Source organism: Pyxicephalus adspersus, chromosome 9 (assembly GCF_032062135.1).
Source record: "Pyxicephalus adspersus chromosome 9, UCB_Pads_2.0, whole genome shotgun sequence".
Taxonomy (NCBI): domain Eukaryota; kingdom Metazoa; phylum Chordata; class Amphibia; order Anura; family Pyxicephalidae; genus Pyxicephalus; species Pyxicephalus adspersus.
The window spans coordinates 13,054,632-13,067,803 of record NC_092866.1 but is presented as its reverse complement, the minus strand read 5'-3'; the positions used below and the strand labels follow the sequence as shown (position 1 = coordinate 13,067,803).

General features: G+C 36.9%; 1 protein-coding gene across 1 annotated transcript in view; it reads left to right on the top strand.

Annotated features, from left to right (window-relative positions):
* The window catches only part of PIEZO1 (piezo type mechanosensitive ion channel component 1 (Er blood group)), a gene marked incomplete in the record, with an annotated part of 131,609 nt that overhangs the window by 107,317 nt on the left and 11,120 nt on the right, over positions 1–13,172 (top strand). Inside the window, 12 exon segments of the mRNA XM_072422653.1 lie at positions 353–442; positions 1,254–1,330; positions 2,014–2,085; positions 2,545–2,645; positions 3,500–3,629; positions 4,860–4,937; positions 6,579–6,751; positions 8,924–9,060; positions 9,493–9,699; positions 10,583–10,841; positions 11,961–12,149; positions 12,647–12,821. Of these exon segments, the coding sequence (XP_072278754.1) occupies positions 353–442; positions 1,254–1,330; positions 2,014–2,085; positions 2,545–2,645; positions 3,500–3,629; positions 4,860–4,937; positions 6,579–6,751; positions 8,924–9,060; positions 9,493–9,699; positions 10,583–10,841; positions 11,961–12,149; positions 12,647–12,821 (1,688 nt within the window).

The window sequence follows — 13,172 nt, the reverse complement described above, 5'->3', positions numbered from 1 at the left end:
CTCTACTGTTTTGTCACCTACACAGGAATTAAGGAATACACAAAGGTGTGAATGACATTCTTACTCTTAACCTCCTTTAAACTGCACAAATATACATTTCATAGCCAAAGTTGGGCTTTAAGTGACCCAAAGTATCCTTTATGTGTAATAACTCCTTATTGTGTGACAATTATATATAACAAAGTTATCTATTTGATGCATCAATCCATGCGTCTGTTTTTATTCCTAGAGTGAGTCTTATGATTTGGGCAGTTAGATAGGGTTCACATCAATTGTATAAATCATACCCTAAGCAATGTAATATGGTATTATTATACTGTATGTGATCTCACTCAACTAAGTTTCATTGCAGGGGTTTTGAGCTGTATATGGCCAGTATACGGAAGAACATGGACTACCACCACGAGACTGAGAGAAAGTCACTTAGCCAGCTGAAGAAGCAGTAAGTATTTTAAGTTTGAAACACCCACATACACATTAAACCCTGGAATAATAAATTAAGCTTACAAAATCGGAATTTCTTGAATTAAATTTGCCACCATTAAACCAAATTTGGGATTTTTAAAGCTCTTCTGCCTGGAAATGTATTCCATTATTAAACAGCCAAAAATTGGTAGTTTTGGAGGTAGTTGGTGACAATGGGGATTAGCCTTGCACCCCTTCCAGTTTTATTGCCCTGTCTTAAATCTGATCACATCATAGGGTGAAAAAAACACCCTGTGCATTCTCAAAATCTGGTGAATAGTTTGCAATGACAACAAAGCTTAAAGTTTTCTACCTCATTAGATTCCTCATTATATATATATATATATATATATATATATATATATATATATAATCTTTCTCCTCTGCAGTGTAATGAAGTTTGTGATGTTCGGCCAAAGGATGTGTGTGACAGATAACACCCACAAACAAGCTCATTGTTAGCCTAAATACAGCAATCAATCCAAGTGTAAGAGTAAATAAAGATAAATATTACTCGGTTATACATCTATTGTGACAGCAGTAGTTGCCAAATATATATGTATTTGGCAACTACTGCTGTCACAATAGATGTATAGCTGAGTAAAATCTATCTTTATTTACTCTTACACTTGGATTGATTGCCATATTTAGGCATGTAAACCAGCACTGACATTCTGTGGATCTCTATTTACATACTCCAAAATATCTGCTGGATCATCAATGTTCTGTGAAGGGGCAAAAATTACAAGTATAGATTACTAGTAGAACTCAACTTTTGTCTTTTACAGGATGGAAAGAATTCGTGCAAAACAGGAGCGTTACCATCAAGGGAGAAAGCAGAGTGAGAATGACCAGGAGGATATAGGTACAATTTGCAGTCAAATATTGGTGCCACCAAGAGGTGATATTCACTCTCCCACAGACACCACAGTGCAAATGTTTTACCTGCAAGTATTGTGCAAATTTAAACAAATAAAATGACTGATACACTGCAAATACTGCAATGTTCTGTGATCTAGATGCTTTAAGGAAGGCAGCCAGGGTTCGCCATATTTTAAACAGCAGAGGTTTTTGAACTCATAATAAAACCTACCTGTCCACAATTTTCATTAGGCCACAAACATTCTGAAAATACCTGTATGATTAATAGAAATGCACCGACCTGACCTGGTTTTTACAACTCTTATCTATTTCAGAAATAGAGTCAATTTATACTTGATTTTGAAAATATTGAATAGACTGCTCAATTGAACAGAAAAATCACCTGTATATGGCCAGTCATGGTTCCAGATATATTGAAAAAATGTTGTATTTATCTTGATAAAAACACCTGGGTATTCAAATCGGTAGGGTCTGGAATAGGTAAAGAAACCTAGGCAGTACATTCATTTTGAGCACTTGTATTCTTCCAATCCAAGATATAGTCAGCCCTCTCCACATGGTTCTTTTCTAAACAGCATATCAGTTTTGTTTTGTGCCAGAGTATAGCATTTAAATTGTTCTATATATCCTTCCACTGTGATAGTAGTTTCTTGTCCTGTTTCACAGGAGAGGAAGAGGGTGCAAAGAAGCCTAGAAAGAAGATTCATTGGAGCCGCCCATGGTTGGATCATGCTTCAGGTACTTCCCAGGATGCAGGTTCAATAACTGTCACTGTCCATGGCATCTGTGTGCATTCATTTCTGGTGTAGTCTGGTGCAGAAAAAAATTGTGTCTTCAGATATTGGAGAATGTTCAACCAAGTTACTCCCGTTTTCTTCTGTGACCAACCCCTGCATTTCTGCCTGCAATACAAACCATTGTACAACAATCTTTATTGCTTTTTAGTATCATTTAGTATCTGTAGGCAGATTTAGGATTCAACCATTTTTTGTATTGTATATTTTATTTGCTTTATCTCTGCATCACATTTGGGTATGGCAAACTGTATTATGCTACTGCACTACAAAGGTCACTGTAAGGGTGGGGGGTAACCTAAACATTAAGCTGCATCTGTAAAAAAAAAAAAAAAGGATTTTGTCTTTTTTAAAAGATTGCAGCAAACCATTGCTTAGTTTTTGTTTTTTTCTGTTTATGCAGTTTTGCATTCTGGGGATTATTTCTTGTTCGAATCAGATAGTGAGGAAGATGAGGAGTCTGTATTAGAGGAACCAAAGCCACCCAAACAGAGCGCCTTCCAGGTAAGAACTTTATTTAGCTGACCCAGTTGTACTAAATTAATACATTAAAATACTTGCCTATACCTAAAATTATTGAATGTTACTAAAAAAAGTTCATGCCAAGGCTGCGTTTGCTGTTTTTAAAATTGTGTTCCTGTTTATGCAAGACTCCTATGTGGAAGGAATTACAGCCATAACGTTTTTGAGTAAAAGCTAGAAAGGCTTTATTGTTTTATTTCACCCTATGTGGACATTCAGCTTTTCTTCTGCTCTGTCATTGAACAGAATGTGTTAATTTTTTTACCCCAAAAATTATTCTATTTTAATTCCTGGAAGTTTTCAGTTAGTTGCAATTTGCTTCCTGCCCCTGTGACACCTGTACAATGAATGAGAGGTGCAGATGTCACACCTAGAGGAAGGTAAAGACAAATTTTACCTATACTATTTAAGCCTTTTCTGTTCTTGTTTGAGACATTTCATGTCACTTCCAGCCCTGACTTAGAAAAATCCATCAGGAGGGCACAACTGGCAAAAAGAAAACCCCTAAACCAAGGCTCGAACCCCTCCCTTCCTGAACTTTCAAAACATAAGAAATAGTTGCATAGGGCTAATATTATAGTGTTAGTATCTCAATAACTTGGCAGGTTTGACCTTCCGACTTTATACTATAAAAAAACATTCTTCTTGGTCTATTCACATTTAGTCTGGTGCTTCTTTTTTTTCTGTACCTCTGAGAATCTTGGATAGGTGTCTACTTTATCAAATGGTTACAGTGCATCTACAGTTTTTGACCTAGCAGTGCTGTGTCTCTCCATATGAAAATAAATATTCCTAATAAACTTGTATCTCTGTGTTCTATTTTCATGTCTTTCTAGCTGGCATATCAGGCCTGGGTTACTAGTGCCAAATCTGCACTGGATGAGAGGAGGAAGCATCAGAAACGCAGGGCAGAAGCAGAAAGGTCTCAAGATAGATCTAGAAAAAGAGAAGCAAAATCAGAAGAAGGTAACGGAGGATTTTCATTATTTATATACATAACGGTTAATTATATTTCTCATAATCCTGGCTATACAATACGGTTTGATGATTTTAAAGGTTACAGCATCATTTAGAACATACAGATCCTAACCTGTATCCTATTTACCTTCTTGTTCTATGTTTGTATTGAGATAGGCCATTCCAAAACTTTCAGTAGGTAGAGCTGAAGTCTCCTCCATTACTTTAACACATGGTTATTCCTTTAAATCTACAATAAGCAAGAAAACTTGCTCTAAATATAAGGGCATCGCTATAAAAAGCCAATGCCCAGTAATTTGACATCTGATTATGTGTAAACATTTTGGAGTGGTAGTCAGCCCATTGCAGGAAAAGGGAAACATGACAACTAATACTTTTTTCAGTTTAAAAATTAAGTATAGAAAATCGTAGACTTACTATAGATTTACAATATTGACTTTTGTAAAGTTAAATATTAGTTATAATACTGGAATAAGTAAGCATTCCACTGCCTTTGTTAAAGCAATCTAATGTAAGACAGTGCCTAATTCTCAAATCCACTTAATTTATCCATTAACTTACAAATAACTATTTTTTCATTTTTACTTTTTTTTTTTACATATGTAAAACCCCAAAAATATAGCAGAATTGTCTAACTCCATTCCACAAGGTCCACAATCTGTCCACCTTTTTCTTCCAATGTATTTTTCCAACAGACAATATTATATGTAGTAAGTATATTATAAGGAACCATTGTCTATAAGGAAGTCCAAAAATGACAGCCTCTGTGTGGTCCTCAAGGACCAGAGTTGAACATCCATAAAATTTAGTTTCCTTTTACGCATCTAGTAAAATATACAAAACAGCCCCCATAACTATTTTGCAGAAGCAGTGACTGGTCTTTGTTACAGGAAGTTTCTGTTCAGTCCAACAGATCCGACTTCTTCTTAGCAATGCTATAGTACTTTGTTGAATTTTATATATTACATTATTATCAAAAATGTATATTGCTAGCAGGGTCCTCTTCTCCCCCTGTGTCACGGTCTGTATCTGTCTGTCATTTGCTACCCCAATTTAATGTACAGAGCTGCGTAATTTGTTGGCACTATATAAATCTTGTTTAATAATAATAAAGTAGTAAAGATATAAATCTGCTTTAATCATTTATAAACCTCAAGAAACCACTTTAATAAAAAGGACCCCAATTCAATTGTTTTTTTTTTTAATGTTGGCTTTTAGCAGCTGTGCCAGCACCTGACAGCCAAGAACCTCCAGAAGAAGAATCTGAGGAGCAGGAAGCATTGGATGAGACCCCAGGTAAGGAAGTCAGACAAGAGATCTGCAACCTTTCTGTTTTTATTTTGCCAGAGATGTTCTAAAGGGAGGAAGGTATCAACCAAAAGGTAAAGGCTGCCATTTCTGATCTCCATCCACTAGTTTCTTGGCTTCCTTGGTTTCAGTACTTTCTGATTCTTGACCTGGAACAAGCATTAAATTATCAATCAGTAAACATGAAACGGTGGCATCTGAACATCTGCATACTTTATCTGGTTAGTGACTCAATAATGACTGGAGCCTTTGAAGCAGAAATAAACTGCATAGCTCAGTGCAGGATGTCATGATATGCTGGCCATCCAGGCATCTCCCACAGCTGCTGGGACAGAATGAATGTAGTTATGTGATCCTGTCTTGGCCAATTAAGATGACTGAAGATCCAGCATCCCGTAGAGGAGAGGAGGAATATGGTGGTTCCCACGCTGGTGCGAGGACAGGTGAGTGAAAATAAAAAAATGTGAGCAGGTAGGAAAGGTATTTTATTGCAGAATAAGACATCTCCTGGTCCTGTAATAAAGTGCTTGCCTGCTCACAATTTTTTTATTTTTAACATTTTGTTCCACTTTAAGTGTAACAGTCAACAGCATAGCATATTCAGAAAGAAACAGTTGCAATGCCAGCCAACATATTTTCCAGTTATAGGTTTACTTAAAAGCTAACAATAGCTGTATACAATATGAAATACATACTGTATATGAGATAACATTTATGTATATAAGTCAACACATGCATACACTGAAAGCACCTGGGGGCACTTTGATGATCTACATGAGTATGTTTTACGATCAAGCCTACCGTTTGACTGCATTTTTCTAATCCAGTCATGGTGGTTTCACTGACCAATAGCGCATTTTAGTAGTGAGCTGACTCCCAACACTACCAGTAAGTGATAAATCTTACAAATTTAAATGATGCCGGTTTTGGGGTCTCTATACTTGCATGCAGAGGACTGGAGCTACAAAAGGGCACCACTAGTCACCTGCGCTATATGTCTGCATTACAGGTTCTAGTTTGAATCGGTCCTATGAAAATCTTTCTTTCTACTTAGAACCTCATCTTCTGTCCAAGTCATGAGTGCGCATCGCCCTATCCTTGTTCCATGTTATTTTTCCATGTTTGCTCTTCAACTGCCTAATAAGGCACTGGCATTGCAAGCTAAACTGGTGCCTAGCACTGGGAGGAATGCAATTTAAAGTCAACATAGAAAGGGATTCTTCTGAAAACAAATCAATATATTTTATTAATATTTATTATTATCATTATTACACAGTATTTATATAGTATTTATATTAGTATATCATATTACGCAGAGCTGTACAAAGTCCATAGTCGTGTCACTAAATGTCCCTCAAAGGAGCTCACAATCTAATGTCCATACCATAGTCATATGTCATTAATGTAGTCTAAGGTCAATTTTAGGGGAAGCCAATTAACCTCACTGCATGTTTTTGGGATGTGGGAGGGAACCGGAGTACCGGGAGGAAACCCATGCAGACAGGGGGAGAACCTGCAAACTGCAGATCGTGTCCTGGCTGGGATTGGAACCTGGGACCTAGCGCTGCAAAGTGCTAACCCCTGAGCCACCGTGCTGCCAACTAATCTGAAATTGTCTCTCTCCAGCAGGTGGTAGTAATGTGATTCAGCGCATACTTGATATTTTGAAATTTCTCTGGGTCCTCCTGCTTGCCATGTTGGATGGAATGATAGACTGGCTGGGATCACTAACTAAACAATATGTGGATATGAGCACTGTGTTGTGGGTGGAGAGATACATTCTGACACAAAAACTAGCCAAAGTAAGTTGTCACTTTTTTTATGTCTTTGGTTATTAAAACTAAGTTTACATTTCTGTTAAAAAGGACCTGAACTGTGGAAACTGTACACCTAAAAAAGTGTCTCCACTTTTTTACTACGTGTTTGGCAGAATTGACTCTGCTTCTTCAGGAAAATTGGAGATCTACAATTAAAACCTTTATATACATTGAATCATGATTCGGAATATCAAAATCAACTCAGTAAATTGGATTATTGCATCCCAATCACATTGATTGTTTTGAATTACATAGTGTTCCTGAATGAGGACAATCAGACGGAGTCCTTCTCACACAGTATGGTAATGTTAGTGATACATTGAAATAATCCAATTTATTGAGTTGATTTTGATATTCCTATGTATCAATGTATATATAAATGTTTTTTAAATATAGATCTCCTGCTTTCCTGAAGAAGCAAAGTCAATTCCACAAAACGCATAGAAAAAAAAGTGGAGACGCTCATATATTAAAGGGTTGCCCCACTCAGGAGACTTGTATGAACATATATGAAAAACTCATTATGTGTCTACAATTTTTTTTTAGTAAAAGTTTTTTAAATAAAATTTTTTTAATATTATTTGGAAAACCTCATGAATTGTGTGGAAAGAAAAGTCCTATTATTTGATGATTCAATGTGTTTAATGCTTCAAGGTTTAGGGATGTGGCCAGATGGATCTATAATGAATTGGTTATATTAGCATCCACAGTTTGGAATAGATAGGTAAAGGGGGTTTGAACAAATTTGGATTTATATTAAAGAAGTAAATAATACTAGCAGTAGCAAAGGTAGTGTAGTAAAATTTATTTTCAGTAGTAGAGGGGATGCATTGTCTAGCTTCCTAAGCAATTTGACTTTGAGATTTTATAGAAGAAGCCTTGGTATGACAAACTAAAATAAGATAAATATCAGTAATTAGAGAGACATATAGGTAAACAGATGTGTCCCTGTGGTAATATTAGGAAAATTTCAACAGCGTACCAGATCATAGATATTTTTTGAATACCAAAAATGGCTTTACTTTTTTCTGCCATGGACGTAAGGGTTACATCAGATCAGAACCCCCTTTCCCATTCACCATACACCCCATTCACCATCATTGTGTCTCTAGGCCACCACCACTGAGATCTGTAAGTCTTAGATGCTTACTCAAGTCCTAGGTTTACTGATAGGCTGAAAATTGCTTAAGGAAATATGGAACAAGATTAAGTTTGCCATCAACTACTGCACGCATAGATCCCCAAGATAACCTGAATTTAAATGAGATATGAACCCAAGTTGTTTCTAATTACAGTATGGTATGGGGCAGGGGCTGGAACTTCACAAGCAAAGTGAAGGAATGATTCTGCAAAGGATAGTAAATTACATTAGCTGGGCCATAAAAAGCTGATTAAGATTAAAGGAATAGTGGTTTTAAAGGCACATCTTAAGCTACGTACACACTTCCAATTATTATCGTCGGAAAACGAACGACGAACGTTCCTGCACGATATACACGAACGATCGTATAGCACCGATCTTGCACATAGAGGTAACGACACGATCGTTCGTAGATATTGTACACACAATAGATACGATCGTTTAAGCGATAGAGGAACTATGTGCACGACAGGAAAGTGAACGGACGTTCGTTCATCACGCATGCTCTGAACATGGACGATCAACGAACGACCGTACACACGAACGATGTTCAACGATCGTCGTCCAATCCGATCCGTCGGTCCGGTCGTTCGTTTCCAGCGACTTTCCTCGTTCGTCGGCGTCGTTGGTTACTTTTTTACGAACGATTTTTTGCCCAATCGATCGTTCGTCGTTCGATTGGAACGATAAAAATTGGAAGTGTGTACGCACCTTTACTAATTAGGGTAAAAAAAACACAACTAAAAGAGTAATATTCTCCATTTTCTTTGTTTCAATTAAGCATTTAAGTTCAAGCTGAAATGTATACACTCAAGGTAAAAAGAACAATGAACTTTATATGTATATATTTTAACATAAACTATAGTTTTTACCTTTTTAAAAGTTTGTAAGCTTATGAATTTATCACCTTGGGGACAACAACTTTAGCCCCTTCTTGCCTTCAAGAGAACAATTGATGGTAGTTTTAGTAACTAGATTATGTTAAGCCTATTATTGACTATATATTTTTAATATAGGGGGAAGATGTGAATAGAAAAGACATGAATACACTTTATGAAACTCGGCAGGACACTAAAGTAGCAGGTCCATCTATATTACCTGCTGAAGCAACTCTGGACAAAGGCGTGGATTCACAGACCAGCATGGGTTCAAGGTAGGTGATTGGACAACCTTGGAAATTAGGATATTTTGTTCAAAACCTACCTACTAGTTTCATATTCATATTGTGAGAAATTGACTTATGGGAATACTATATTATCTGAATTTAAATATTCATTCCATGTATACCCAATACCACCCATTGGGGGTTCTTACAGCGATGATTACAGTATGGGAGGAAATGGCCTCTCTTGTCTACATGAGATTAATGAAATCAATATACTGGTGCTGTAACAATTTGGGAATTTATTCATGCACACTTGTAGTAACTGAAAGATCCACTTTAAGGTAGTTTCATGTTCACTTTTTTAAAAGAAAGCATTTGCAGGTCACTGATTTGTACCTGTTGGCTGGAATTGTTCTTTGAATAATGTATCAACAACAGATACATGTGAGAGTTCTGTGTCATTCCTCTTGTGTCTTGCAGTGGTTGTGAAGAGGAGGAAGTACCTAGCAGTATGGCGGACTGTACAGACATAATAACTCCGCTCAGCACTGGATACAACACCCGCAGTAACAGCACTGAACAGATTTCTACCACTATGGGCTGGGAGGAGGTGTCCTCAGGAAAAGACTCCATGGAGATTCAGCCAACAAAGCGTTGCCGTACTGCTAGTGAATTATTAATATGCAGGTAAGTAGCAGTGGGGAGAATTCATCTTTTTTATATATAGATTTTTTTTTAATTCATAATTTATTGGGAAGGTTGAATGAAAACGCAGTTTACAGAAACAAACATAATGATTATTCAAGTTGTAGGCAATACAACAATCAAATACAAAAGAAGGAAAGCATCTATTAACAGCATAATCAGTTTTCTGCAGCAGTGAAAACAAAATAGTATCAACACATATCTGTGACCATATCAATCCCATAGAACTCAACACGTAACAATTATTGTTTTAAACTTAATAAATATTACAAAACTATTCTAGGTTGGGAGGTGGGGGGGATACAAAGTTACGGGAACTATGAGGGAAGATTCCTTGATTGGATAAACCTATGCTTTAAATACCAACTAGTAAAAATAATGATATAAAGCTTCTCAAAATATTAGCAATTCAGGTGTTTGCTTGGAGGGTGGTAAAATAATCTGTTGAATCGCATATATATCTAATTTTTAAGTCAACATATGCGTTGTCTGTAGAAAGAAACAGCTGGCCTCTATTTGTTTTTAGGAACCAATTACAATGTTTGTTTCTTGCCTGACGAAATGCATGTACTGTACTGAAAGAAACCCATGGACTTCCATTGCTGAACTAAGTTAGTTCTGACTTGGAATGGACATGCAAATAAGAAAGTCCAAGCTTTTGCATGATTGTTTTAGGTTAGATGCCAATAAGTTACTAAGGCTTTTAGACAGAAGGCAACAATTATTTTCAGATGTGGATTTAGCAAAAGTAGCCCTCCTATTCCTGGGTGCAGGTCTCTTTTTTGGGTGGTTTTATAAAGCTGGTGCAAGAAATGAAGCTCTGTAAATCCTGTGTTTTCACTGCTTTGTTCTCTGTTCTCAAAAGGCCGCTGACCTTCGAGGAACTCACGGAATCAAGTGACTTTTTCCGGTCACAAAACCGCCCATTGAGGCTGCTTTTTGCGTTGTACCACTTCTTGGCTGCTCATTCAGAGCTTTTGTGCTACTTCATCATCATTCTAAACAACATGGTGAGCGCCTCCCTCATCTCCCTCTTCCTTCCCATCCTGGTCTTTCTGTGGGCAATGCTATCGATCCACCGGCCAAGCAAAAAATTCTGGATGACGGCTATTGTGTTTACTGAGGTAAGTCATGAGTGTGCATGAATTGCTTTTAATAGTAAACCCTGGGCTCAATTAACACTGTTTAAATCTGTACGTAACCTATTCACATGGCTCTGGAAATATAGGTTGGGAACATAAACCATAAACAATCTGTCCACAAACCACAATATTTATAAAAAGATTCTGCTTTGCAAGTTCCAAATCTTTGGGTGGGGCTAAGCTCCAGGGAATCAAAATGGCATTACTGCTGTGTTATAAAACCACTTTTGGTATGTATGCAATATTATTTTTTTCTACCTGATTATGGCAGCAAGCTTTCCTAGAGAGTCGTTTAGCTGATGGTGACCCCTTAGGTACTTCTGCCAGGTGTTTCTGTCTGTTACATGGACACCTTGAGGATGCACAGAATGGAGGAAGCAACCTTTTTTTCCCAAGTGACCCAAAATTTACCAGAGGTTCTTTGGGACCTTGAAATAGTTTTAAGGGTTCCTGTGGGGTTAAAAGAGAAAGACTAGGTTGGAATTTCTCTGTGTTTTTCTGTCTGTTCTATGAATGGAGTTTAAGGTACCTAGATAGTGCATAGGTATGTCATAAAGATCACCCCACCTAAAAATCTTTTTTGGTGAAATTACTAGGTGCTTTATAATATCTGTGTCTTCGTCATTGAGATCCCTATGCCAGTGTTCTGGTCTCTGTACTAGCTGCCCAATGAGAAAAAAGGATTTCAGAGACTTGAGAAGTGTACAGTTAGAGAAAGACTAAGAACAAGGTTACAGTCACACTGGTTCATGATGAAAAATTGTCCTGTCTGGCTCCCACTGTATACTGTCCATGGGGATGGAGCATTTTCAGACAGCAAAGGTACTGAGTAGTTTATTTATGTAGCACACACCCACCAAGGTAAATAAACAATGCAGTTGTTGGCAATCCTACAATTAGCCTTATAATTTACAGAATCCAACAAAGTTTTGGGTCAACTTTCTATTATAAGACTTTTTTCTACTAAGCCCCTACGTTCATTCTCAATGTACAACAACCATGCTGACCATATTTTATAGAACTTTTACATGTATGTTCTTTTGTCTTCATACGTTACCACCAGCTCCACAACCCTCACCTTCCCCTCTTTGTATTCTTCAGATAATGGTGGTTATAAAATACCTCTGTCAGTTCAGCTTCTTCCCATGGAACAGCGACACAGTTCTTGTACGTTATGAGGGCAAACCATTCTTTCCTCCACGAATCCTCGGAGTTGAGAAAAGTGACGCTTACATCAAATATGACCTGATCCAGCTACTGGCCCTTTTCTTTCATCGATCTCTGCTAATGGTAAACTACTTTTCTTTTACAGTAAAATATATCTAACAATATAATGTTAGTAACCTAAAGATCTTTAAAATTTTGGGTGTTTTCAACAACTTTTTGCGTATCGTGTATCCCAGCTCCTGCTGTTTAATTCTTCATAAAATGAAATAAATAAAGAACTCATAAAAAAGGGGAAACTCCTCAAGATTCCCACAGAAGATGTGCAGACTGAATACTTAAGCTTGGTGATAAAATTTAACTACCCAAAGCTTTCAGGTCACATAGGTGACAAAAGTTGACATTTTAAATTTGACTGTACTTCCCATTTACATAAGGTGTGTGCGAATGTGGAGCAGGCCCAAAATTTTTTCCATTGTTTTATTTGAGCCTACAACACCATAGCAAAAAGCACACAAGATTAGCTAGCTTTTAAAATAAAATATACTTTTTAATACCTGTTTACTATCTGCACCTTATAAAAAGATGTCATGTAAGAAAAGAAATGTTCTCTGTCTTTGCAGAGTTATGGATTGTGGGACCAGGAAAATATGGATCCTGTTCAAAAACCGCAGAAGGAAAAAAAGCAGAGCCACCAGGAAACAGACATATCCACTGATACAGACCCCAAAGGGAGCCGCAGTTCTCTAATTCGCCGACGCAAGAGGGGAGAGTCGCTGACCAGTGAGACTGACAAATGTAGGAATATGTTTATATATCATTTCAGGCCACTTGAATATCTGTTGATGCTCAGTAATAATTCTTAAAAGAATACTTTATACAAAGCATAATGAGAAAGCTTGAGTAAGTTTAAATCATGCAGACATTAAAAAAAAAAACCTGATATGTTTTACAAATATATTTCCCACCGGTTAATGAACAAAAAATGAAAAAAAAGCATTGTATCCTTTGAAAATTGAGGGGCTTTGGGCGAAGAAACCCTTCACTTTAATAAACAGATGGGTTCCGGACAAATATTTCCAAAAAACAGAGAGGTACTTTAATCTATGCTTATATAAATATAGCTTTGAGCACAAGTGTCTTTTATTG